We start from the raw sequence: 27,469 nt of genomic DNA on the forward strand, positions 1-27,469 counted from the left end.
TGCTGGTTTCAACTCTTTATTCCTGTACATCCTTGTTTGGGCACGTGCTGTACTCAGCTGCACACGCTCGCCTCTGCGTGCTTGGCCGCCCTGGGCTGGGGTGGTCGGGCCCTGGATGACCCGTGAGGCCCCTGCTCCTGTCCCTGGCAATGCCAGGGACCAGTCGGAGGTTTCCAAGTGAGGCCCATCCCTGCTGGCCAGGAGGAAAGGGGGGGCCATGGGAGGACAGGAAGGGGCCGGTGGGTCCTGGCTCCAGGGGTCCAGAGGGGTGGATAGGCCCTTTTGGGCCCACCACACAAAACCAACACCAAGCAGTGGACTGGCGATGACCGGGAACGGAAGGAGCGTGTCCTGAATCCCCCCACCAGCCCACCCACCCCACCATCTACAGGGCCTATCTCTTGGTCAGAGACCACGACTAGAGGCGGCAAGACCTCCTGGACAGAGCATAGGCATCTGGAGACCCGAGTACTGCACCCAGCTGTAACCAGCGGCTGGGTGACCTCGGCAAAGTCACTCACCCTCTCTGGGCCTCAGTGTCCTCTGTTCAGGGTGGATAAACTCCTGCTCCCCTCCCTCGGAGCCTGGGAGCCCGCGGAGGATGGGAATGGGGTCCGGTCTGGCGCCCAGAGTCAGCGTTGATAAATATGGTCCTTTTCACCAGTTCACTCAGATTCAGTAACCCCCAAAATGACCCAAACAGCAGGCAGGTTGCAACCTCCATCACAGACCCGGCTCACGGGATCCTGCGTCCGGCACCAGGGTCCCGGCAGGCTCTCGCCCCAGAGTCAGGAACAGCTGGCGGTCGTGATGGTCGGGGGTGAGCTTGGAGCCAGGCATGGAGCCCTGGGCACAGGTGCAATGGTAACAAGGACTTACTTACCGGCTGCCAAACCCTGGGGCTGATACAGGATGATCAGGTCAGACCCAGACCCTGTCCCACGAGGGGTTCCCGGTTTAAGACGGAGAGAGGGAAGGGGTGATTTCTCCCCATTTTACAGATGAGGGCATTGAGACTTAAAGAAGTTTTGTGACTTGGTTAAAGTCACACAGTAGGCCAGCGGCAGAGCTGGGATGAGACCCTGGGGACTCCTGACTGCCCAAGTGAGGGAGTGGATGGGAAGGGTCCATTTCCCTTGGGTCTCCCTAAAGCCTCCCCTCGCTCAGCGTTCCCCGCCAGCCCCTCCCTGCCTCGCTCAGACACAAGTTGCCAGCACGGGATGGGCCCCGGGAGACAGGGAGGCCTTGAGCGAAACACTTACTTAAAATCCAGATGCATAATGAGCACATAACCATCTGTGGAGGAGAGAGCAGAGCGGTCAGACACCTCAAAATCCGATGCCCGTGTCCAGGAGTACAAAAAAATAAAGGAAAGGTCAGGGCTTGGCCACTCAGACAGATGTGGATGGAGGGGGAAGGTAGGGCTGGAGGGTAAAGGGGCCACAGAGGAGGTGGGCGGGGCAAACGTGGAATTGCTGCTCCCCAAACCCCCCCATCCCCTGGATGAGTGGTCCCCGCCGGAGATAGGGGTGACAGGTTAAGCACCAACTGCAGGAAATGTGTCTTCCTCCGGCAGGGATGAGCACCGGGCCTCCCTCCCCACAGGGAGCTGGGAGCCAGAAATACCCACTGGTCCAGTGGGGGTTGGGTCAGTGGGGGAAGAGTCAGGATGGAGAGAGGAGAATCGGGGGTGTCGGATGGTCCGTGCTGGGTCACAGTGGGAGAATCAGGGATGGGGAGGAGAGAGTCAGGGCTGTGGGATGGTCAACCCCTGATCACGGGGGCTTGTATCCAGGATAATTAGGTCATGGTTTGTCCCGGTGGCCCTTCAGAGACAGAGCCCTGGGCTGGACGGACCTCACTGGAGCTGCGCCTGGATGGCAACATCAGGGCATGTTGGATCCAAGTGGCCCAGAGCCCCCTGCCTGGCCAGCCCAACCCATCCACCACCCCGCCCCACCCTCAGGGCTTACATTTTCCAGCCGCGTTCCGGCAGATGACGCTGTCGCTCTCGGTGACATCGATGATGTCCAGCCACTCGCCCGGCTCCACCTTTAGGTGCAGGGCGTCCGGTGGGCAGCTGTGGGCGCAGGCGACGGCCGTGTTGATGACCGAAATCTCCTTGTCGTACTGAAAGGCAGAGCCAGCTGGTCTCACCCTGCCCACGGCACACCCGGGCAGAGGGGCAGGGGTGGTGGAGACACACACAGACAGATACAGTCTGTTCTATTGGCTTGTTGTACTCTCTCAAGCGCTTAGTACAATGCTGTGCACACAGTAAGCGTTCAATAAATATGATTGACTCAGACCCCTTAGATGCGCACACACACACACCTTCTCAGACACGTGCAACATGGGCCCCCTCCTCAGGCTTTACTGCCCCCATCTCCCACGGCTGGCTCATCATCGCTGCTGGGTTCAGGCTTAGAGCGGTGGTGATGGGGGTTGGGGGGACCCTGGTATTTGGGGAGGGGCACCGACTCTTCTTTGTCTCTTCCCTGTTAGTGCAGATCCAGGAAAGCCAGGTCCAGGGACCCCCACCTCCAACTAGCTCTCCTTCCTGTCAGGGTCAGTCTCCCCAGCTGCAGCTCCCCTGAGCACTCTGGCGCATCTGGATTCCATGTCCCAGGATGCGGAGGGAACTGGCCCGTGCCCGGACTGAGCCTGCTCTGAGAGAGCATCTTGTGGGGGTGGTCTGTCCATGGCTGGACATTGGGCCGGGCCGCGTCCCCACCCCTAGCCCCAGTAGGCTCTGGCGGCCACCGCCTGACCAACTGCTGCCCCACCATGGGGCCCTGCATCGGGCCTGATACCTGAGGGAAGACCCGCTCTGGGAGACAGAAGGGCCACGAACCTCAAATCGCTCCCGAAAAATCTTTTCTTCTTTGGTTGCCACCCTGTTCTTTTCCGGGTCCTGCTTTTTCATTCCGAAGAGGTTTCTAGGAGATGGAGCGGGGGTGGGGATGCCGGCCGTTCAGGATGGACTCGCTCCCACGACAAAATCCCGCTCCACTTGGATCCAACAAGGGAGGTCACGACAACCCCACCCCACCTCACCCCCCGTGCACACACAGCCACGTCTCTCCCCCACGAGACCCTCCGCCGGCCACCTGGGTCCCTCTGCAGCCAGCTGAGATGCTTCTGCCCCCGCCTCTAACCTTTCTGGCCCTCTTGGCCTCTGCCTCTCAGTCTCTCTGGCTCCCTGGAATTTCCACTTCTTCGTTTTCAATTTCTCCTCTTGTTCCCTGAGGAGAGAGAACAGAACCCATGATGGGAATAGAAGCCCTGCATCCATGACGCTCCACATGGTCAGCGACGTGGTCTGTTCACGCTGCGGCTGCCCGCTCCCATTTGTTGCTGGTCCCGGTTGGCCACACCTGGGCCTTTCTGGCCTAGAAGGGGCAGCGGGGTGCTGGACCACAATATTGGTCATGTGTTGCAATGTGACTGTCATAGGGACAGTGAGAGCGCAGAAATCCAGACTCTTGGGGATGGCCCATGGGGTCTGCCCACCCTTCCTGCTCCCGCCAGGACTGGTACATTTCAGCCCGGGCCCTGTGAACCTGAGCACCTTGTCTGAGCGGCCGCAGAGGAAGCTGACCACCGGAAATCATACCACTGGGCGCAGAGGTACCCAGTGCTGGTCTGCACTGCCAAAGGCGGCACTGTACCCTCAGTCTGGGGCTGGAGGCTGGACACTGCCCGTGGTTAGGCGGAGCCGGGCAGACTCACCTCAAGTCTCGGGGACCACCTTTATCCACGTCATCATAGGCTGCGGCCTCCTGAGACCTAAAGTCTGTGATCAGAAATGGGGACCACCCTTCAGACAGACCGGACGGTGCCCCTGCCCCCTCCACTGACCTCTTCCACCCCCTCCCAGTTGTCCCTCAATCTCAACTCTCCCTCCATTCCCTACCTCCAGCCTGGAACTCCACACCCACCCCAACCAGACACACTGCATCCTCCTTGCCCTTCAAATCCCTCCTGAAACTTCACTTCTTCCAGGAGACCAGAGGAGACCAGCTGTCCCCTCTCGCCCGATCCAAACTGACCCTTTAGAGTCCTGGGAGCCTTTAATACCTGCACGACCGCTGTCTGCCTCTTCTCTCTACTCCCTCGCTGGGTCCCTGCATCCATCCCTCTCTGCTCCGCCACCCCCTCCCCCTTATCCTGGGGCGGGGACAAACAGACACTTACTTAGATTGGGCAAGGAGGCGGAAAACATGCTGGGAAGGAAGGAGATTAGGGGGGCAAAGAAGGGTAAGGTTAGGACCAGTCCAAGACACAGACAGAACAGAAGCATTTTGTGTGCCCTCCCAGATTCTGGTTCCGGGGTCGGAGGGCCTCGGTCCCAGCCCCTGCCCCTGCCCCACCCCCAGCTGCGGCCAAAGCCCAACTCCTAGGAGAAGGTCAGGTCTTCTTCCCTGATTCTGGAGGGAAGGGGGACTCCACTATGCTGATAGGAGGGGTCAGTTTGCTCTTAAAATCAACATTAAAACAAGGCTGCTTCAATAGACATATATTGCAGTGGTATTTAAGCTCCCCCTTGCAAGCAGAGTGTTGTACCAGGCACCTACTCTGTGCACAGAATTGGGCAGAACACGGTGCTTGGGGTGGGGGGACTTGTGCCAGATACCTACTGTGTGCAGGGTGCAGTACTGGGAGCTCGTGCAAATACAGTAGAGGTGGAGGCCGCAGTCCCTTCCACAGGACTGTTGCAATCTGATGGATCAATTTAAGGACTCGGACCCTCCCTGGCTGCTCTGGGCAGGACTGGTCAGTCAATTGCATTTATTGAGTGCTCACTAGAGAAGCAGTGTGGCTCAGTGGAAAAAGCACGGGCTGGGGAGCCAGAGGTCATGGGTTCTAATCCCGGCTCGGCCACTTGTCAGCTATGTGACCTTGGGTAAGTCCCTTAATAATAATAATAATAATAATAATGATGATGATGGTATTTGTTAAGCGCTTAGTATGTGCTGGGGGAATACAAGGTGATCAGGTTGCCCCACGTGGGGCTCACAGTCTTAATCCCCATTTTACAGATGAGGTAACAGGCACAGAGAAGTTAAGTGACTTGCCCAGGGTCACACAGCTGACAAGTGGTGGAGCGGGATTCAAACCCATGACCTCTGACTCCCAAGCCCGTGCTCTTTCCATTGAGCAACACTGCTTCTCTGGGTCTCAGTTCCCTCATCTATAAAATGGGGATGAAGACCGTGAGCCCCATGTGGGATAACCTGATTACCTTGTATCTACCCCAGTGCTTAGAACAGTGCTCAGCACATAGTAAGCGCTTAGTAAATACCAACATTATTATTATTATTATTAGTGTGCAGAGTACTGTACTAAACACTTGGCAGAGTACAAGGGCTGACCTGCTCCTTTGTTCATCCCCCCTCCCAGCCCCACAGCACTTACGTACATAGTCATAATTTATTTCTGTATATTAATGTCTGTCTCCCCGCTTCTAGACTGTAAGCTTGTTGTGGGCAGGGAATGTGTCTGTTTATCATTGTATTGTAGTTTCCCAAGTACTTAGTACAGTGCCAACATTATTATTATTATTAGTGTGCAGAGTACTGTACTAAATGCTTGGGAGAGTACGAGGGCTGACCTGCTCCCTTTGTTCATCCCTCCTCCCAGCCCCACAGCACTTATGTACATAGTCATAATTTATTTCTGTATATTAATGTCTGTCTCCCCGCTTCTAGACTGTAAGCTTGTTGTGGGCAGGGAATGTGTCTGTTTATCATTGTATTGTAGTTTCCCAAGTACTTAGTACAGTGCCCTGCACACGGTAAGCGTTCAATAAATACGATTGAATGAATGAATGAATAAAATAGAACCAAAAACTGACACAGTCCTCGAGTCGTCAGCCCCGATCCGTTCCGGCCGGCAGGAAGGGGCTCAGCCAATGGATCGCCCCAGTCACTGGATCGCCGGTGCCTACCTCAGGGTCATCCTGGACTTGACATTCTTCGTCTTGGATTTCTCCTTATCTTTCCTGAAAAACCTCCCCAACCCCCTTGGGGTCTCGCCACCATCCTGGCTGCAGGGGAGACAAAGACAGTGGGAATCAGCTGTGTCCGGGAGCAGGGGGTGGTTCTGGCGGGTGGGTGGAGTGGGGAACTTGCAGCCTCCTCTGACTTCCCTACAGATTCTCAGGGATCACCTGATGGGGTGGGGGGCTCCCCTCTCATTTCCTGGGAGAAAATTCCCAACAGCCACCACTTAAACTTTCCCAGGCTCCCTCCAGGGCCTCAGACCCACTCTGCAGGGCCCACAGGCTGTTGGAGAAGGGCTTTACCCAGGACAGAACATGAGGGCTGCAGTGTGTCTGCTGTGTGACCTTGGGCAACTTACTTCACTTCTCTGGGCCTCAGCTCTCTCATCTGTAAAGTAGGGATTTAGACTGTGAGTCCCATTTAAGACAGGGACTGTGTCCAACCTGATTTGCTCGTATCCACCCAGTGCTTAGTACGGTGCCTGGCACATAGTAAGTGCTTAACAAATACCACAATTATTCATTCATTCACTCAATCATATTTATTGAGCGCTTACTGTGTGCAGAGCATTGTACTAAGCACTTGGGAAGTACAAGTTGGCAACATATAGAGACGGTCCCTACCCAACAGTGAGCTCACGGTCTAGAAGATATTGTTATTAAAATTAGGGGACTGCTTCTCTGGTGCTCCCCGCTTCGAATATGAGCTCCGTGTGGGACAAGCCTGATTGACTCTCCCCCAGAGTGCAGCACAAGTACTTGACACATAATAAGAACTTAAATTCTATTATTATTATCACCATCATCATTAGGGATTGGGGATATGGTGGTGAATTCCTATTGCTTAGGTGACTCAAAATGCTTGAGTGGAAATAGGAGAAAATTTGTTGGGAAGAAACGAGATTAAACAGGGAAAAACCTCTTGAAGAAAGTACAGTAATAGAGCTATTTGTTGATAGTAATAATAATAAAAATAACAGTTTATTAACTGCTTACTATGTGGCAAGCATTGTGCTAAGTGCTGGTGTAGATACAGGATAATCAGGTTGGACACAGTCCCTGACCCACACGGGGCTCACGGTCTAAGGGGAGGGAGAATTGGGACTTAATCCCTGTTTTACAGGAGAAAGCTGAGGCCTAGGGAAGTTACGTGACTTGTCCAAGGTCACACAGCAGGTCGGGTGTTGGAGCAGGGATTAGAACTAGGTCCCGCGGCTCCCAAGGCCGGTCTCTTTCCGCTAGGCCATGTTGCTTCCCACCTTCTTCTCCTCGTCTTCACCTCAGGGTACCCTGCAGCAGTTTCCTCCCCAACCCACTCCCCCTCAGTCTGAATTATCGCCAATTCCCGATTGGCAGGGGTTGAATTAAGGAGGTTTTCTGACAGATGCTGAGACTGAAAACTGCCTTCCGGATGGCGAGCAGAGGCCGGGGACTGGAAACTTACTCTGTGATCTGCGGACAACTCTCTTCTTCCCCGACGCCCTCATCCCTTTCGTCGCCGGCTCCTGCAACTACAGATGACCCCCTCCCCAGCCCCTCCTTCATTCATTCATTCATTCATTTGTTCTCACAGTCCAGATAATAATTGCAACAATAATAATAATGGAGGAATTGGTTAAGTGCTTATTCTTGTGCTAAGCACTGGGAGAGATAGAAGCCCATCAGGCAGGGCAGTTCCCTGGTCCTATACCCTCAAGTGACCCCTGCCCTATGCCAACTGTACCCCGCCCCCAGGGACACCCAATAAACCATGCCTCCGGTGATGACCATGATGACAATGACCAATCCGTAAAGGTCGGAGCAGGAGGGAGGTGGGATGCCCACGGCCCAGGAGAGGGGACCCTGAGTGGGGAAGACTGTTGAGGGAGCCGGGGGAAGCAGGCTGGCCAAAGCCGGAGTCTCGGGATTCCCAGGATGCTCTGGGGGCCCCCGGCAACCTGGGGAGTGGGGAAGACCTCTGGGGATCTTGGGGTTTCCTGGGACTCACCGCCTCTGGAAGAGAGTGAGAGGAATAGAGTCAACTGCAGCCTATGGGAACGGAAGCATGAAACACCACCAACGTCCAGCTGCTGTCCATGCAGCCTCTGACAGAGGGCATCCAGGATAACCTCTGGCCTGCCCAGCCCTGCCCTCGAGGAGCCCCCAATTTATCGTGGAAGCCAAAGCCTCCGCTTGGCCGAGGGGCCAGCTGAGGGATGGGGCTCCCACGCAGAGGTGGTCACTCATCCTTGCCCCTTCCTCTCTTCCTCTGACGGTTGGACTGGTTACTTCTGCTTCTCTTCCTTACCCCAGATGGCCAGTGTGGTCACCCTGCCTGCCCCCCACCCTCCCTTCAGGTCAGAGTGGGCGCTCACCTCTCCCATTTCTTTCCTTGTGACCCCACCACCTCCCTCCAGCTGGCCAGAGTGGTCACCTCTCCCGACTCCCCCTGGACAGCCTCTGGCCGACAGGCCGGGGCACTCACCTCTCCCACGTCAGGCACTCAACATCATCATACATGTCATCGTCCCCGGTGCTGGAGGCTGGACTTTGTCTGTGACCATTGATGGGGCTCACAAAGCCCCCTGGAAATGGGACAATGGCATCTGTCCACAGGTATCGCTCGTCCGTTACCTGTCCACAGCTATCCAACTGGACATCTCCCCCTCTAGTCTGGATGCCCCCTGAGGGTAGGATCACGTCTCTTGTCCTCTTCCACGGGCTCAGTACAGGGATCTGTACACACAGTAGACTGGAAGCTCCTTGAGAACAGGGGTTGTGTCCACTACTGTGCTCTGACCATGGTAGGCTATAAGCTTCCAGATGACAGCTCCCAGGTCCCCAGCAGACTCACCGCTCACCCTTGGGTCCGGGGCAGCCCCCGCCAGACGCGGGTTCGAAGCTGTCCTGTCCTGGTGGTCAAGTTGCTCGGGATTCTCATACGTGGAACTGAGATTGACCAGAGACATGATTGTGGAAGGGGGCGGGGGCCCGGACAGACAGCCTGCTTCTCTCCTGTGGCCATGGGGCCGGACACCCACCGACACGGTAAACAGAGCCCAGTCCTGGCCCTGAGGGGAGAGTCAGTTCTGGCCTGTCCACTCCCCTGCAGACTGCCCACTCTATCCTCCGAGGGGCTACCCGCGGTAGGCAAGGTCCTGACCTGGGCTCCATCTGACCTCACCAAGGGCAGGGTGCTGTCTTGGACTCCCTTCCCTCCCTACCCCCTCCACCAAGGGCTGGGTGCTGTCCTGGACTCCAGTTCCTTTTGTGGGTTCCCAAGGCAGTAGTCTCAACCCTCCCCTCTGACCGGGCTGGAGCTCCTGCTGCAAAATTGACCCTTCACTTCTTCCAAGAAGAGCTTGAGTACCCCTGCTGCCCCCTCCTCCTCAGCTGGAGGTCCCGGGGGCTCGCCCCCCAGCTTAGGCAAAGTGGACTCCGGGCCCGGACGCCCTTGGCCTGGATCTGGCCAAGAGTCGGGGGCTTCATGTCATTCCAGATTCCTCTCTGCCCTCCTCCCCGCCTGGGGTTTCCCACAATCACTAGTGCCCAAAGGACTTAGGCCACCGCTCCCGGGACTGCCCGCTGCTATCTGACTGATCCCACGAGGGGTTGCCACAGGCATCTGGCACTTACTCTATGGGGCTCCGGTCTTCCGCAGCAGGGATGGGGTTGGGGGCAGTCACAGAAGCAGCCAAGGTGTTGGGCAGACAACCGGGGCTCCGCCTCAGACCTGTAGGTAGAGCAGGGGGTCTGTGGGACTGAGTGGTAATAATAATAATAATAATAATGGTATTTGTTAAGCACTTACTATGTGCTAGGCACTGTACTAAGCCCTGGGGTGGATACATGCAAATCGGGTTGGTCACAGTCCCTGTCCCACGCTGGGCTCAGTCTTCATCCCCATTTTACAGATGAGGTCACTGAGGCCCAGAGAAGTGGCAGACAAGGTCACACGGCAGACAAGTGGCACAGCTGGAATTAGAACCAATGACCTTACTCCCAGGGCGGTGTTCTATCCACTACGGCCCGCTACTTCTCAAGCGCACGCACGTGCGTGCATGCGTGTATGCGTGTGTGTGCAAGAGATGGCCCCTGAGCCCTCTGTGCTGGGGGAGCCCAGCTAGGCACCACCCAGTGGGAGTCAAGAGAGCTGGGTTCGAATCCTAGCTCTGCCCCAGGCCTGCTGAGTGACCTCAGGCAGATCACTGCCCCTCTCTAGGCCTGCATTTCCTCAACTGTCAAGTGGGGATAATAATAATACTAATGATGGCATTTATTAAGTGCTTACTATGAGCAAAGCACTGTTCTAAGCACGGGGGAGGTTACAAGGTGATTAGGTTGTCCCACAGGGGGCTCACAGTCTTAATCCCCATTTTACAAATGAGGTAACTGAGGCACAGAGAGGTTAAGTGAGTTGCCCAACGTCACACAGCTGACAATTGGCAGAGCTGGGATTCGAACCCATGACGTATGAGATCCGGATCCCCCTCCCCACTGCTCAGACACCACTTTGTGACAGGAGGACTTCGGCCAGGATCTGGGCCCCAGATGCCCAGAAGTGACACCCCTTCCCGTGGCACTGACGTGCCCATGGCATAGACCCTGGCAGAATCCTAGGCTCCCCTCACCGAGAGATCGTGTCCGGGGGGCTGAAGGCGGGGTCCGGGCCGAGTGCTGGAATCTGTGCAGTGTCACTTCCAGAGGGCGGAGGGGCTTGGGGGGCGGTGGGCCCAGGGACTCCAGGGCAGGGAGGGGCCGCCATCTGGGTGGCCGGAGGCTTCCATCCGCTGCACGGCCTGGCAGAGGAATGACCGTCTGAGCACGAGGGTCCCAGCTTTGGATCCCGGCTCTGCCCTTGCCCGCCTGGAGCCAAGTGCCTCAGTTTCCTCCTCCATACGATGGGGATACGATCCCTGCTCTCCCTCCCTCTTAGGCTGGACGTCCCGTGGAGGTGGGGGACTGTGTCCGATAGGATTATCCTGTATCGGCCTCAGTGCTGGGCACAGTCTTGGCATGAAATGAGGGCCCAGTAAATTCCGGGTTGGTCATTCTGGTTATTTTGAGGGGGTGGGGAAGTGGACAAACCCTGAGACCTGCTGGACAACTCTCTTGGCTTGTGGGGTCTCTCTGGCTGGGGAATCCTGCGGGTCTTGGCCCCCACTGACGTGAGCCCCGCTGGTTTGATGGTAGGGGTGGTCCCGGGCCCAGACCCCCTCAGTCTCCACGGGGAGATGCCCCCCCTGGCCAGCCTGGGCAGGAGCGGGGGTGGGTGGGTGGTCTCTGCCGCTACCGCAGCCTCCTCCCAGATGCGCAGCGTCTCGCTGAAAGTGCGTCGTTCGGGGCCGCTCCCGACCACTGTGGTCGCGTCCCTGGGGCTCAGGTCCATGTTGTCCTGGGACTGGGCCCACATCCTGGGTGGGTCCCCCAATTCTCTGGGCATCCGGGCAGGGCTGGGATCCGGGGGGCTGTGTCCGGTGGTCTCTCTAGGGGGTCCTGCCGTGGCCTTGCTCTGGAACCGGGCTCGGAGGGCCAGGAAGTGTAGGGCCCTGACCTCTTCCTGAAACACGACAGGGCAGGGGATGGGGTTGTTATCTGGGCGGGAAGAGGGGGCAGGAGGGGTCTCTAGATCTCCCGGCTGGCCAGATGGGCCATGCCCGAAGAAGAACACGGGTGGAAGAGGTGGCCAACCCTGAGTCCCACCATCTCTCCTCCTCCTCCTGTCAATCCCCCTCTCCTAGCTTTCCCCTGCTCATTCTCTTCATGCTCCAACTCACTGCATCCTCCCTCCACTTCCCCATCTCCAGCCCCTTGTCAAATACTAAGGTTATGTACTGAACTCCTGTGTGTAAAATCCAGGAATCAGCCTTTCTTCTTTCATCTTTCTTTTTTCATCTCCCAAGTGCTCAGGACAGCACTTTGCACACAGTAGACTGTAAGGTTGTATCGTCCAGATACAGGAAGGGGCAGGGTATAAGGATGTAGACATCTGTGGGGCTGGGGGTGAGTATCCATTTATTCATTCATTCAATCGTATCTATTGAGCACTTACTGTGTGCAGAGCACTGTACTAAGCGCTTGGAAAGTGCAATACAGAAATAAAGAGTCACAATCCCTGCCCACAACGGGTTCAGCGCTTACAGGGTGCACTGCCTCTAGACCATAAGCTCGCTGTGGGAACGTGTCTACCAATTCTGTTATATCATATATAGAGAAGCAGCGTGGCTCAGTACAAAGAGCCTGAGCTTTGGAGTCGGAGGTCGTGGGTTCAAATCCCGGCTCCACCACTTGTCAGCTGTGTGACTCTGGGCAAGTCACTTCACTTCTCTGTGCCTCAGTTCCCTCATCTGTAAAGTGGGGATGAAGACTGTGAGCCCCCCATGGGACAACTTGATGACCTTGTAACCTCCCCAGTGCTTAGAACAGTGCTTGGCACATAGTAAGCGCCTAATAAATGCCATCATTATTATTATTATTATATCATACTCTCCCAAATGCTCAGTACAGTGCTCTGCACTCAGTAAGCACTCAATATACCTGATTGATTGAACAGTCGACCCAGAGGGGACAGCGAATAGGGTGGGGTAATTGTATGCTCCCAAGTGCTTAGTTCGGTATTCTGCACAAATTAAGCCCTGAGTAAATCCGATCGATTGATTGACTGAAGGCTTCCTGGAGGAGATCCTGATTTCAGAGGGGTTTTGGAGGAGGGGAGAGCAGTAATCTGCCGAATATGAATGGGGTGAGAGTTCCAGGCAGGAGGGAGGATGTGGGCGAGGGGGTCGATGGTGAGAGAGTCTAGATGGAGGCAAAATTCAGTAGAGGAAACCAACACAGAGGAACCTGAGGTACTGCCTTATCACACTCTGATACACCCATACCCCCTTAGCTTAAACCCGCAAACCAGGACTTATTATTATACTTATTAAGCACTTATTATGTGTCAAGCACCGTTCTAAGGGCTGGGGCAGATACAAGCTAATCAGGTCGGACACAGTCCCTGTCCCATATGGGGTTCTCTGCACATAGAAAGCGCTCAATAAATATGATTGAATGAATAACAATAATAATAATGGCATTTGTTAAGCGTTTACTATGTGCCAATTAATCGTATTTATTGAGCACTTAGTCGTATTTATTGAGCGCTTACTGTGCAGAGCACTGTACTAAGCGCTTGGGAAGTACAAGTTGGCAACATATAGAGACGGTCCCTACCCAACAACGGGCTCACAGTCTAGAAGGGGGAGACAGACAATAAAATAAAACACGTGGACAGGTGTCATCAGAACAAATAGAAATAAAGAATAGAATAGAAATAAAGCTAGATGCACATCGTTAACACATCATTAAGCGCTTAGTACAGTGCTCTGCTTACTGTGTGCAGCACTGTTCTAAGCGCTGGGGGGATACAAGGTAATCAGGTTGTCCCCTGTGGGGCTCACAGTCTTAACCCGCATTTTACAGATGAGGTAACCGAGGCCCAGAGAAGTGAAGTGACTTGCCCAAAGTCACACAGCAGACAAGTGGCAGAATCGGGATTAGAACCCATGACCTCTGACGAGGGAGAACGGGCATTTAACCCCCATTTTGTCAATGAGGAAACTGAGGCCCAGAGACTTGAAGTGACTTGCCCAAGGTCACTCAGCAGACAAGTGGCAGAGTCAATCATTTGTATTTCTTGAGCGTTTACTGTGTGCAGAGTCCTGTATGGAGAAAACAGTATAACAGTATAACAGATACATTCCTTGCCCACAGTGACCTTACAGTTTAGAGGGGGAGACAGACATTGATAGAAACAAATAAATGACAGACATGGACATAAGTGGTGTGGGGCTGAGTGAGGGGAGGGATGAATAAATGGAGTAAGGCAAGGCGGCATAGAAGGGAGTGGGAGAAGAGGAAAGGAGGACTTGGTCAGGGAAGGCCTCTTGTAGGAGATGTGCCTTCAATAAGACTTTGAAGTGAGGGAAAAGTCACTGTCTGTCAGATTTGAGGAGGGAGAGAGGTCCAGGACAGAGGTATGGTGTGGGCCGGAGGTCAGCGGGGCGATAGACAAGATTGAGGTACGGTGAGACAGTTGGCGTTAGAAGAGGGAAGCATGCGGGCTGCGTTGGAGTAGGAAAGCAGAAAGGTGAGATAGGAGGGGGCAAGGCAATTGAGGGCTTTAAAGCCAACAGTGAGGACTTTCTGTTTGATAATAATAATAATAATGGCATTTATTAAGCACTTACTATGTGCAAAGCACTGTTCTAAGCGCTGGGGAGGTTACAAGGTGATCAGGTTTTCCCACAGGGGGCTCACAGTCAATCCCCATTTTACAGATGAGGTAACTGAGGCGTAGAAAAGTTATGCGACTTGCCCAAAGTCACACAGCTGACAATTGGCGGAGCCGGGATGTGAACCCTCGACCACTGAGCCACGCTGCTTGATGCGGAGGTGGATGGGAGGGCACAGCCAGGATCGGGAAGAACGGAAAAACCCAGGGCCTGGGAGTAAATCTAATCTCAGCTCTGCCAATTGCTTGCCGTGTGACCCTGGTTCAGTCACTTCACTTCTCTGGGCCTCATCTCTCTTGTTCTCCCTTCTACTTGGACTGTGAACCCCATGGGGTCAGGGACTGTGGCCCACCTAATTAACTCGTATTTACTTCAGCACTTGACACATAGTAAGTGCTTAACAAATATCATTAAAAAAAAAAAGGAGTGCCAGAAGAGGTGGGCCGCAGCCTGAGGATAAAAGATCCCGGCCCACCCACTAAGCACAGGAAACCCTAACCCTAACCTGAACGGGCAGCACTTGGGCACAGACATGAAGCGGAAGGTAGCGACACCTACAAGACCTGAGTTCGAGTCCCGCCTCTGCAAGCAGAGTGCTGTGTGACCATAGGTAGGTTTGAGGACGATTCTGGGCTTCAGGCCCGTCCTTTGGGGGGCAGAAGGGCGGGAGCTGCGGTTTCCCTTGGTGGGGGGGGGGGGTCCAAAAGGGGTCGGGCTGGGGGAGGGGATGGAGGGAAGACCCCCCTACCCCCTTTTCTCCTCCTCCTCCCCCTGCGTCCAGGCCGGCCCCAGAGGGGCTGTCTGCCCCAGATGGGGGGTGGAGGAGGCCGGCCCTTCCCCGCCCCTTTAGGGCTCGGGAGAGGAGGGGGTGGGGGTCCTCCCCTGGTTTCCCGGCAGGCAGCCCGCCGCCCCCCCGGCCGGACTTCGCCCCCCGCCCTGCGGCCAGGACCGTGTTTGCAGGGCAAACAAGCGGGGATGGCCCCCCCCCCCCCCGGCCCCTCCCTCCCTCCCCGGCTCCCCTTCCTTACCCCGTCCATGGCCTCGCTGCCCCCGGGGTGGGGGGTGGGGTCTGCGGGGAGACCCCGGCCCTGGAAGACCCGGGCCGGGCTGGGCAAGGTCCCCCTGCCGCCTTTTCCAACTTCTCCTCCTCTCCCTCCTGTCCCTCCTTCTCTCCCTCCTGTCCCTCCTCCTCCTCCTCCTCCTCTACTCCTCCTGTCCCTCCTCCTCCTGCCCCTCTTCCTACTCCTCCTGTCCCTCTTCCTACTCCTCCCCTCCTCTTCTCCCTCTCCCTCCTTCTCTTCCTCCTCCTCCTCTCCGGCCTGCCTCTCCTCCTCCTCCTCTACTCTTCCTATCCCTCTTCCTACTCCTCCCCTCCTCTTCTCCCTCTCCCTCCTTCTCTTCCTCCTCCTCCTCTCCGGCCTGCCTCTCCTCCTCCTCCTCTACTCTTCCTATCCCTCTTCCTACTCCTCCCCTCCTCTTCTCCCTCTCCCTCCTGTCTCTCTTCCTCCTCCTTCTCCCTCCTCCTCTCCTTTTCCTTCTCTTCTCCCTCCTGTCCCTCTTCCTCCTCCTCTTTCTCCTCCTCCTCCCGTCCCTCCTGCTCCTGTCCCTCTCCCTCCTGCTCCTGTCCCTCTCCCTCCTCCTCCTCCTCCTCCAGCGGCCTCGGAGCCCCAGACACCCCTGGAGGCCGCAGATCTCACCCACCCAGGCCCCGGCTCCTCCCTCCTTCCGCCTTCTTCCTCCTCCCCTCCTCCTCCTCCTCCTCCTCCCGGTCCCTCGACGCCTGTTTGGAGACACCTGGAGTCCGCAGGTGTTCCCTGGCCCCGCCCCCCAGCGCAGCCCGCGGGCCCAGGGATGCCAGGGCCCGGGATGCCAGGGGCCCGGAATGCCAGGGGCCCAAAACCCGAGTCGTCCGTGGTCGGGGACCACCCCCACCCCACCTCTGCACACCTCCTTATGGGCAGGGAATGTGTCAATTTACTATGATCTTGTACTCTCCCGAGCGCTTAGGACAGTGTTCTGCTCAGCTCGTGATGGGCAGGGAATGTGTCTGTTCAGTATTATCCTGTACTCTTCCGAGCGCTTAGGACAGTGCTCTGCACAGCTCATTATGGGCAGGGAATGTGTCTGTCTGTTATTAGACTGTGAGCCCGCTGTTGGGTGGGGACCGTCTCTATATGTTGCCAACTTGTACTTCCCAAGCACTTAGTACAGTGCTCTGCACACAGTAAGTGCTCAATAAATACGATTGAATGAATGAATGTTGTACTCTCCCAAGCGCTTAGTAAAGTGCCCTGCACACCATAAGCACTCAATAAATACGAATAAGTGCTCAATAAATACGATTGACTGAATGACTGAACCACCCTCAATTGAGGCAGCTACAAATCCAGGTCGGCCTCCTCCCCTGGTGGACCAAAGGGCAGGAGTGGCGCCGGACAGGGCAGGGCAGGGCGGAACTGTGCCCTCTCCGGGTCGGGGTGAGGGTTTCAGGGTCCATGGGCACGGCTCCGGTCCCACCCCCACATGCTGGGTGATCTTGGGCCTTGTGCTCAACCTCTCTGAGCCCTAGGTTCCTGCTCTGTAACACAGGGACCCAAGGGGTTGGACCAGAGCTAGGCCGGGCCAGGGGGCAGCTGCCCCTCTGGGGCCAACGAGCTGGCACTGGGGCTCCTGGAGGGTTCACCATGCATGCAGGGCCCTCCCCCCTTTAATAATAATAATAATAATGGCATTTATTAAGCGCTTACTATGTGCAAAGCACTGTTCTAAGCGCTGGGGAGGTTACAAGGCAATCAGGTTGTCCCACAGGGGGCTCACAGTCTTTAATCCCCATTTTACAGATGGGTAACTGAGGCACAGAGAAGTTAAGTGACTTGCCCAAAGTCACACAGCTGACAACTGGCAGAGCAGGGATTTGAACCCCTGACCTCTGACTCCAAAGCCTGTGCTCTTTCCACTGAGCCATGCCTTTATCCTCCATGAGCTCTGGGCTTTCCCCCTCATTCATTCAATCATATTTATTGAGCACTTCCTGTATGCAGAACACTGTCCTAAGCGCTTGGGAGAGTTCAATACAACTGCAACTTGTTTTGGACAGGGAATGTCACTGTTTATTGTTGTATTGTACTTTCCCAGGTGCTTAGTACAGTGCTTTGCACACAGTAAGCACTCAATAAATAACGATTGGATGAATGAAAGAATGAATAATAAAGAGTCACATTTCCGGCCCACTCCAGCGGTCTTCTGTTCCCCCACCCCCCACCCCGGGTCTTCTCTCTCATCCACTCCCTGGGCTGAAGTTGCACACAGATGGACACATGTGTATAGGCACAGACACAGGGAGACACACACACACACACGATAATAATAATAATGGTATTTGTTAAGCGCTTTCTATGTGTGAAGCACTGTTCTAAGCTCTGTGGGGAATACAAGGTGATCAGCTTGTCCCACGTGGGGCTCACAGTCTTAATCCCCATTTTACAGATGAGGTCACTGAGGCACAGGGAAGTTAAGTGGCTTGCCCAAGGTCACACAGCTAAGTGGCAGCTTTGCAGACACCTTTGTACAGATCCACAAATGTAATGCAACTTCTGCATTCACACACACAATAATAATAATAATGATGGTATTTGTTAAGCACTTACTATGTGCCAGGCACTGTACTAAGCGCTGGGGTGGATACAAGCAAATTGGGTTGGACACTGTCCCTATCCCACTTGGGGCTCACAGTCTCGATCCCCATTTTACAGCTGAAGGAACTGAGTCCCACAGACATGAAGTGACTTACCCAAGGTCACACAGCAGACAGAGCCGGGATTAGAACCCATGACCTTCTGACTCCCAGCCCCGTGCTGTAGCCACTACGCCATTCTGCTTGCCCGGACAGTTTCACAGAACACCAGATGTGCACACCCACAGTTTCAGACACATAATGACAAACAAGAAGCAGCACGGCCTAGGGGAAAGATTGCCGGCCTGGGAGTCGGGACATGGGTTCTAATCCTGACACTGTGAATTGCTAACTGTGTGACCTTGGGCAAGTCACTTAACTTCTCTGTGCCTCAGTTTCCTCAGCTGTAAAACAGGAATTCAGTACCTGTTCTCCCTCCTACTTGAGACTGTGAGCCCCATGCAGGACAGTGACTGTGTTCGATCTAACTTACTTAATAATAATAATTATTATAATAATGTTGGTATTTATTAAGCGCTTACTATGTGCCAAGCACTGTTCTAAGCACTGAGATAGATACAAAGTTATTAGCTTGTCCCACTTGGGGCTCACAGTCTTCATCCCCATTTTACAAATGAGGTAACTGAGACACAGGAAACAAGTGACTTGCCCAAAGTCACACAGCTGACAAGTGGCGGAGCCAGGATTAGGACCCACGACCTCTGACTCCCAAGATTCAATCGTATTTATAATAATAATAATAATGGCATTTATTAAGCGCTTACTATGTGCAAAGCACTGTTCTAAGCGCTGGGGAGGTTACAAGGAGATCAGGTTGTCCCATAGGGGGCGCACAGTCTTAATCCCCATTTTACAGATGAGGGAACTGAGGCACAGAGAAGTTAAGTGACTTGCCCAAAGTCACACATTTATTGAGTGCTTACTGTGTGCAAGCATTGTACCAAGTGCTTGGAAAGTACAATTTGGCAACAAATAGACACAACACCTACTCAACAATGGTCTCACCGTCTAGAAGGGGGGAGACAGACAACAAAACAAAACAAAACAATTAGGCAGGCATCAATAGCCTATCCTGTACCTTCCCCAGCACTTAGAACACTGTTTGACACATAGTAAGCGTTAAACAAGGACCATAAAACAAAACAGTGACACTCTCACCAAGACACACCCACAGTCTCACATTCATATCCATACATACATATACACACCCTTGCATAGACACACATTGACACGGATACACTGACATGGTGGATAGAGCGCGGGCTTGGGAGTCAGAAGGGCCTGGGCTCTTCCAGCTCTGCCGCACGTCTGCTGTGTGACCTTAGGCAAGTCACTTCTCTGGGCCTCAGTTACCTCATCTGTACAATGGGGATTAAGAGTGTGAGCTCCGCTGGGACATGGACTGTGTCAAACCTGATTAACTTGTATCTATGTGGCTCAGTGGAAAGAGCCCGGGCTTTGGAGCCAGAGATCAAGGGTTCAAATCCCAGCTCCGCCACTTGTCAGCTGTGTGACTTTCGGCAAGTCACTTCACTTCTCTGTGCCTCAGTTACCTCATCTGTAAAATGGGGATTAAGACTGTGATCCCCCCGTGGGACAACCTGATCACTTTGTAACCTCCCCAGCACTTAGAACAGTGCTTTGCACATAGTAAGCGCTTAATAAATGCCATTATTATTATTGCTATTATTACTCCAGTGCTTAGGACAGTGCTTGGCACATAGTAAGCACATAACCAGTACTATTATTATTATTATTATTATTATTATTATTATCATTATACACAACCACACAGACACACACTTGCACATGCGCACATTAACAGGGACACACTGGCATGGATACACATCCATACAGATACACACTTGCACAAACACACACAATGACACACTGCCATGGATATACACCCACAGACACACACACACACATTGACCCAAATACACTGCCACGGATACATGCTCACACAGACACACACATGCACACATACACATCGATACTGATACCCTGGTACAGATACACGGCCACACAGACACACATTCGCACAGACACACAAACACCCCAGATTCTCTTTCGCCCTCCCCTTCCCCAACACAAAGACACCTCGTCATGGGTACAAACAGTCACAGAGATCCCCGGGTGCACAAACACACATTCCCCCAGACAGATCACACTGCTTTTCAAGTCTTCCATTCGGCTCCGATCAGGTCTCCAGGCCGCTAGGCCTTGGGCGGACTAGTCCTCGAAAACCGCTCCCTGACTCTGGCCCCTGTGTGCTCACACATATTGCACACACCACACACCCACAAGCACACCCATACAAGCACACTTACACACCCTTCCCACTGATGCACACAATAAAATGCACCATCACACAAGGTCTCACAGATCCCCTTCACATGCCCATTCGCGTGCCCACAGAGATGCCCACTGGCATGTCAACATTCAAGCATACACAGGGAACCACACAGACACTCACCCTCACACAGGGTCTGAGGCCGGGCTCCTGTTTTCAGATTTTCCCATCTGCCCTGGTCAAAGAACCCCAGAAACTGCCCCCCAGCCCCTGCCCCATCTCCCCTGGGAGGAGGGGAGAGGGGGAACTTTCCTGGTGAGCTCAAGGGTCGGCCACCTTCCCAGCAACCACAGTGGGGGCCCTGTTCATCCAGAGGCCCTGAGGGCAGTGACCGCTCGATGGTTTCTCTGCTCACTGATTACTGACTGTCCGGTCAGGACGGAGCCGGGTGTCCATACTATTCCAGCCCAGACGAGGAGTTCCCTGCTCCCAGCCAACCCCTGTTCCCGGCCGCCTCCCAGGCCGTTCCAGACAGCTGGTCGCCCCCCGGGGCAGCCGTCCTGCTGGCCGCCATGCATCCAGGTCCCAGAGTGACCGCTCTAATGCCCTTCTGCTTGGTTCTGGGTCTGACCTCCGGGAAGCTGAATGCCACCGGCCAGAGCCGAACCAGCAGGTGAGTCCGTGGGCCCCCCGACCCTCCCCGATGCTGTGCAGGCCCAGGGGGCTTTCAGGGCAACTTGCTGCATGGGGGAGACCCTGATGTGGGGCAGGGAAGACTGCATCACCCTTCCCCCAGCCCGAACTGCAGCCTCCCAACCCCAGGCCCCTAGCCCCTTCCCCCTGCACAAACCATGGCCGTCCCACCTCCCACAGCAACCACGGCCTCTCGCCCAACACAGACCGCAGCCCTCTCCCCTCAACAGACTAGAGTCCCCTCCTCATCCTGCTCCAATGGAGACCAAGGCCCCTCCTGCCTCAGATCACGGCCCCCTCCTCCCCACTTCCCTCCCACAGGTAATAGTAAGAATAATAATTGTGGCATTTGTTCAGTGCTTGCTATGTGCCAGGAATTGTTCTAAGCGCTGGGGTAGATACAAGATAACTGGGTTGGACACAGAGTCCGCAGCCCCCTTTCTCCCACAGACTATGGCCCCCTCCCCACCTCTGTCCAACAGAGATCACTGCCCCTCCTGCTCATATATCACGGCCCCCTCCCTTCCACAGAGACCACATACCCCCTTCCTCTCACAGACCACAGGCCCCTCCCCATCTCCCTTCCATAGAGGCCCTGACCCCTCCCAAAGTGTGGACCATTCATTCATTCATTCATTCAATCATATTTATTGAGCACTTACTCTGTGAAGAGCACTGTACTAATAAGCGCATGGTCCCCTCCCTCAAACACAACAGGTTTTCAGCCTCCACCCACCTCAATTCCTTCCTCTTCTTAACACCTTTTAATATTCCAGTGGAACGTTGTCCCTAAGAGCTTTCTTTAATAAAAAATCTCATTATTGCCTTTACGTTTTTGAGTAGGAGAGATTCCCTGTAAGCGACCGTTTTGTGAAGGAAAACCATTCTTCTCCCTGTCCTCCCCCTCCTCCCACCTGCTGTTAATTTGCAGCTTGTATTTAAAGTTAATATGGCTTAGAATAATCAGAAAATACATCACTAATGATTAGGAGAGGCAGGCCAGGAATTGTGGATAAGCGAAATCCTGATACATTTCATTACCAGACCTGATTATTGTAATCCCTTTTGCAAACGAACAGCCCCCACTGGTTTGCCGTTTGATGAACTCATCACCCAAGATGGACTTAGAGGGAAAAATTCAAAGTCTCTCTGGAGGTGAACCAATTAAACAGTTAATAAAGCACTGGTTCACCAACCCCTTATCCCTGGGGAAGGTGGGGTGGGGAGAAAGAGGGAAATGACCCCCAGGCTCCCTTTAGTGGAGAAATAATTTTCCATGGTTAGCAATATCCTAGCCCAAAAGCCCAAAGATTCCAGGGTTTGGTCTCCAGCAGCAGCCCTGCTCATCCATTCAATCGCATTTATTGAGTGCTTACCGTGTGCAGAGCACTGCACTAAGCACTTGGGAGAGTACGATGTAACAATAAGTAGACACATTCCCTGCCCACAGTGAGCTTAGTCCTAGTGGAAAGAGCATACGCCTGGGAGTCAGAAGGACTGGAAGGTGGTCAGAAATGGACTGTCCAACACCCCTGACTCTTCCCTCTGCATCCATCAATCAATGGTACTTATCAAGCGCTTTCTATGTACAGGGCACTGTACTAAATGCTTGGGAGAGAACAATACGACGGAGTTGGTAGACTTGCTCCCTGCCCACAATGAGCTTTGACTGCATCACTTGTCTGCTGTGTGATCTTGGGCAAGTCACTTCACTTCTCTGGGCCTCAGTTCCCTCTGCTGTGAGCCCCATGTGGGACATGGGCTGTGTCCAAATCGATTAGCTTAAATCTACCCAAGAGCTTAGTACAGTGCCTGGCTCGTTGTAAGTGCTTAAAAAGTACCACAAAGAAAAGCAAACACAATCTAGAGAGGAGCTTACTCTCCATCCCTAAGTCTCGCCCAGTGACCCAGGACAGACTGTCCAACCCCCCTGACTCTCCCCTAATGACCCAACATTGATCACCCCACACCCCTCAAGGTGCCAACTCTTTTTTTGCCTGTCTCACCTCCCATAAGCAGCATGGCTGAAGAAGCAGTGTGGCTTAGCGGAAAGAGGCTTGGGAGTCAGAGGCCATGGGTTCTAATCTCGGCTCCGCCATTTGTCAGCTGTGTGACGTTGGGCAAGTCACTTCACTTCTCTGTGCCTCAGTCACCTCATCTGTAAAATGGAGATGAAGACTGTGAGCCCCACGTGGGACAACCTGATTACCTTGTATCTACGCCAGCGCTCGGAACAGTGCTCGGCACCTAGTAAGCACTTAACAAATACTGTCATCATTATTATTACTATTATTTGCACCTGGACTGCCAACACTTTATAGCCTTCCCTGTTCTCCTACCCGGAATGAGTCTTTCTGCATTTGAACGGTCTCTCCCACCCTCCTGTAGACCCCCTCCTGGTGACCTCTGTTACCTAACCAATTGGGCGGGTGGGACTCTGCTGGGCACCTTGTTTCTGGGTTTGGTGTCAGTGAATCGACCTGGGTTTCTAAGGCTGGGTTCTTAACAGTCTTCAGGCTCTTAACACATATTGTGTGGCCCCTTTCAGATCTTTCCTCAAGAATGGGTACAGTTTTCAGGGTTTCCGGTGCTAAAAACATAGGTCTGGTGTTTGAACCTGCCTCCATGCTCCCTCCTCTCACTGGTGAGAAATAACTCTCTTACCCAACCTCCTGTAGCACAGCCTCCCTAGATCACAGGAGTTTCAGCAAATACACTGGGAAATCAATCCATTTGAGCACTCACTCTGTGTGGAGCACTGTACTAAGTGCTTGGGAGAGTAAAATGTAACAGAGTTGGTGCCCACAGTGAGCTGACATTCTAGAAGAAAGGGGAAAGGGGTTGGATGGCAGCAGCTCAACAGCTAAACCTTCCCAGGGCCAAATGTTTCCAGAGAACAGCAATCGGTAGAGGGACTAAAATGAAGGCTTTTGCTTGGACTGTTAGGACAGCCTAGGCTTTTCTCTGCTTTGGTCAGCTTCCTGCTCTGGCTGTCAATAATAATAATAATAATGATAATAATGGTATTTGTAAAGCGCTTACTATGTGCAAAGCACTGTTCTAAGTGCTGGGGTGGTTATAAGGTGATCAGGTTGTCCCACGGGGGGCTCACGGTTTTAATCTCCATTTTACAGATGAGGTAACTGAGGCATAAAGAAGTTAAGTGAGTTGCCCAAAGTCACACAGCTGACAGTTGGCGGAGGCGGGATTTGAACCCATGACCTCTGACTCCAAAACCCATGCTCTTTCCACTGGACCACGCTGCTTTTCCATCAAGATTATGGAAATGGCGAGACTTGGAAGGCATATCTGAGCACAGGATTTTGGCACTATTGTTGTCTTGTCCCAGGGAAGAGCAGCTTGGTGTAGTGGATAGAGCAAGGGCCTGGGACTTAGAAGGACCTAGGTTCTAATCCCAGCTCTGCCACATGAATGCTGTGTGACCTTGAGCAAGTCACTTTACTTCTCTGTGCCTCTTTAACGTCATCTGCAAAATGGAGGTTAGTGGGCTGGGCTGTCGAAGGAGAGAAGGGAGGTGAGGTAGGAGGGGGCGAGGGGATAGGAGGGGACGAGGGGATGAAGAGCTTTGCAGCCAAGAGTCAGGAGTTTTTGCTTGATTCGAAGGTTGACAGGCAACCAGTGGAGACTTTTGAGGAGGGGAGTGACATGCCAAGAGCGTTTCTGTACAAAGATAATCCGGGCAGCAGAGTGAAGTATAGACTGAAGTGGAGAGAGACAGGAGGATGGAAGATCGGGGGGAGAGGGGGTTGGATGTGTGTGTGTGTGTGTGTGTGTGTGTGTGTGTGTGTGTGTGTGTGTGTGTGTGTGTCTCCTGTCCTAAAGAAACCCCTCCCTTGACCTATGGCTCCCTCCAGTTATCACCCCATCTCCCTCCTAGTATTCCTCTCCAAACTCCTTGAGTGAGTTGTCTTCACCCACTGCCTCCACTTCCCCTCCTTCAATTTTCTCCTCGACCCCCTCCAATCTGGCTTCCATCGCCTTTGCTCCACAGAAACTGCCCTCTCAGAGGTCACCAATGATTTCCTTCTCTCCAAATCCAAAGACCTCTACTCCATCCTAATCTTCCTCGACTTCTCAGCTGCCTTTGTCACTGTGGACCACCCCCTTCTCCTGGTTTCGTTTTCCAACCTCGGCTTCACTGACTCTGTCCTCTTCTGGTTCTCCTCCTATCTCTCTGGCAGTTCATTCTCAGTTTCCTTCGCAGGCTCCTCCTCTGCCTCCCACCCCCTAATTGTGGGGATCCCTCAAGGGTCAGTTCTGGGTCCCCTTCTATGTTCCATCTATTTTCCACCTATCCCAACTCCCTTAGAGAACTCAATCACTCCCGTGACTTCAACTACCATCTTTATGCAGATGATTCCCAAATCTCCATCTCCAGCCCTGATCTCTCTCCTCTGCGGTCTCACATTTCCTCCTGCCTTCAGAACATCTCTACTTGGATGTCCCGCTGTCACTTCAAACTCGTAACATGCTCAAAACAGATCTCATCTTCCAACCCAAACCCTGTCCTCCGTGACTTTCCCGACATTACAGACAGCACCACCATGCTTCTTGTCTCACAAGCCCGTTACCTTGGTGTTATCCTCGACTCATCTCTCTCATTCAGCCCACATACTCAATCTGTCACTAAATTCCATCTGTTCAGCCTTCACAACATCACTAAAACCTGCCCTTTTCTCTCCATCCAGTCTGTTACCAGGTTAATCCAAATACTAATTCTGATCAATCAATCATATTTATTGAGCACTTACTGTGTGCAGAGCACTGTAATAAGCACTTGGGAGAGTAGACTATAACAATATAACAGACACAGTCCCTGACTACGATGTGCTTACACTATCCTGGAGTCCTGCAGTGTGAAGAGCTCTGTACTGGGTGTCTGCAATATTGCAGAGTGCTGTATTAGGCGCTTGCAGCATTGCAGTGTACTGTACTGGCTGCCCTTGAGGACTTCTCCCAAGGAGGCTCTCGGAACACTCTGGGGTCCTTTCGGGCAGGTAACAGGGCTGCTGTTGAGGCGGGGACCATCACAGGACCCCCCGCATGTGGGGAGACAAAGGATGAACCCTTTGCTCCCTGTCCCCAGCCCCCCACCCTCTCCGCCTTTAAGCCCACCATCGCTGGGCGTACTGGACCGACCCTCACCAACCCTCCCACTGTCTCCCGTGCTTTTTCCCCACCCCGGGGGCAGCCTCCGCTTCCGCGGGCTCCCACCCAGGCTGTGCAACCCTGACTGTCCTCTCCTTGCAGAGTTCTCCGGGACAGCTCTGGAACCCTGCTCGCCCCTGTCAACTGCCAGCTCGGCTCCTGGTCTGCCTGGACTGACTGCTTCCCCTGTCAGAACCTCAAAGTAAGGAGCTCTACTGCCTGGACTGGCTGCCCACCATGGCCAGGGCAGGGGGCTGTACAGGGCACCCCCTCTCCACCATGTGCAGAGTGCTGGGTAGGCCGCCTGCATTTGTGCGGAGCACTAGATTGAGTACCTCCTATGCAAGACAGACACTGTGTCCAACCTAATTACCTTGTATCCATCTCAGTGCTTACAACAGGGCAACATAGTAAGCGCTTAACAAATACCAGATGCCTCCTCTTCCTCCTGGGCCTAGATCACTGCCCCTATTGTGTGCAGAGCCCCGTGCTGAGCTCTCAGGAGAGTACAACAAAGTTAGCAGGCATGACCTCTGCCCTTGAAAAGCTTCCAGTCTGCTGAGCACTGTACTGAGCACCGGGGAGAAGATGGTAGAGTTAGCAGATAGGGTTGAGGGAGGAGGATGAGGCAGCGGACGTTGAGGGAGGGAACTGAACTGTGTGTGTTTCAGCACCGCTGGCGGAGGCTGGTGCAGCCGTCAAAGTTGGAGGGCAGGCTGTGTGCGGGGAGCCTGTGGGAGGAGGCTGCCTGCCAAACCTCCCAAGCCTGCACCCCATCCACCTCCTGCCAACAAGACTTTCAGTGCAAGGAGACAGGTGAGCCCACACACTCCCTGCCACGCCTTATGCCTCTCACCGCAACCACCTCCTGTGGCCGGGGCTTTCAGTGCAAGGAGACAGGTGAGCCATGCCGTGTCATGCCCTGCCGTGCTGTGTGACTTTGGGTAAGTCACTTAACTTCTCCGTGCCTCAGTTACCTCGTCTGTAAAATGGGGATTGAGACTGTGAGCCCTACGTGGGACAACCTGATTACCCTGTATCTACCCCAGTGCTTTAGAGCAGTGCTCAGCACATAGTAAGCGCTTAACAAATACCAACATTATTATTATTATTATTATTATTAATTATTATTATTATGCCTCTCGCCACAGCGACCCCTTGTGGCCGGGGCTTTCAGTGCAAGGAGTCAGGTGAGCTCCGCCCCGCCCCGCCATTCATTCATTCATTCATTCATTCAACTTGTAATAATAATGATGGCATTTATTAAGCGCTTACTATGTGCAAAGCACTGTTCTAAGCCCTGGGGTAGATACAAGGTGATCAGGTTGTCCCACAGGGGGCTCACAGCCTTGATCCCCATT

General features: G+C 53.8%; 2 protein-coding genes across 3 annotated transcripts in view; one reads left to right on the top strand and one right to left on the bottom strand.

Annotated features, from left to right (window-relative positions):
• On the bottom strand, positions 1-20,820 carry FYB2 (FYN binding protein 2). Its single transcript, XM_038752632.1, has 18 exons — positions 20,745-20,820; positions 15,288-15,328; positions 14,788-14,940; positions 11,072-11,621; positions 10,615-10,782; positions 9,620-9,716; positions 8,838-8,932; positions 8,469-8,568; positions 7,992-8,032; positions 7,449-7,515; positions 5,951-6,049; positions 4,198-4,226; positions 3,733-3,796; positions 3,159-3,245; positions 2,855-2,939; positions 1,974-2,130; positions 1,263-1,296; positions 1-846 (listed from the first exon to the last, which is right to left on the bottom strand). Exons 1-18 carry the CDS (start codon positions 20,818-20,820, stop codon positions 789-791), a joined length of 2,001 nt encoding a protein of 666 aa, XP_038608560.1. The 3' UTR covers positions 1-788.
• C8A (complement C8 alpha chain) overlaps positions 20,672-27,469 on the top strand; it is a 24,131-nt gene continuing 17,333 nt past the window's right edge. The window contains exons 1-3 of one of the 2 annotated variants that reach the window (XM_038753313.1): positions 20,672-20,919; positions 26,211-26,310; positions 26,780-26,924. In XM_038753313.1, coding sequence (XP_038609241.1) covers positions 20,819-20,919; positions 26,211-26,310; positions 26,780-26,924 — 346 coding nt within the window. In that variant the 5' untranslated portion in view covers positions 20,672-20,818. Of the gene's footprint in view, positions 20,920-26,210; positions 26,311-26,779; positions 26,925-26,947; positions 27,009-27,469 lie in introns of those variants that run through there. The other variant, XM_038753314.1, reaches the window with a different exon arrangement.

Source organism: Tachyglossus aculeatus, chromosome 10 (genome assembly GCF_015852505.1).
Source record: "Tachyglossus aculeatus isolate mTacAcu1 chromosome 10, mTacAcu1.pri, whole genome shotgun sequence".
Classification (NCBI taxonomy): domain Eukaryota; kingdom Metazoa; phylum Chordata; class Mammalia; order Monotremata; family Tachyglossidae; genus Tachyglossus; species Tachyglossus aculeatus.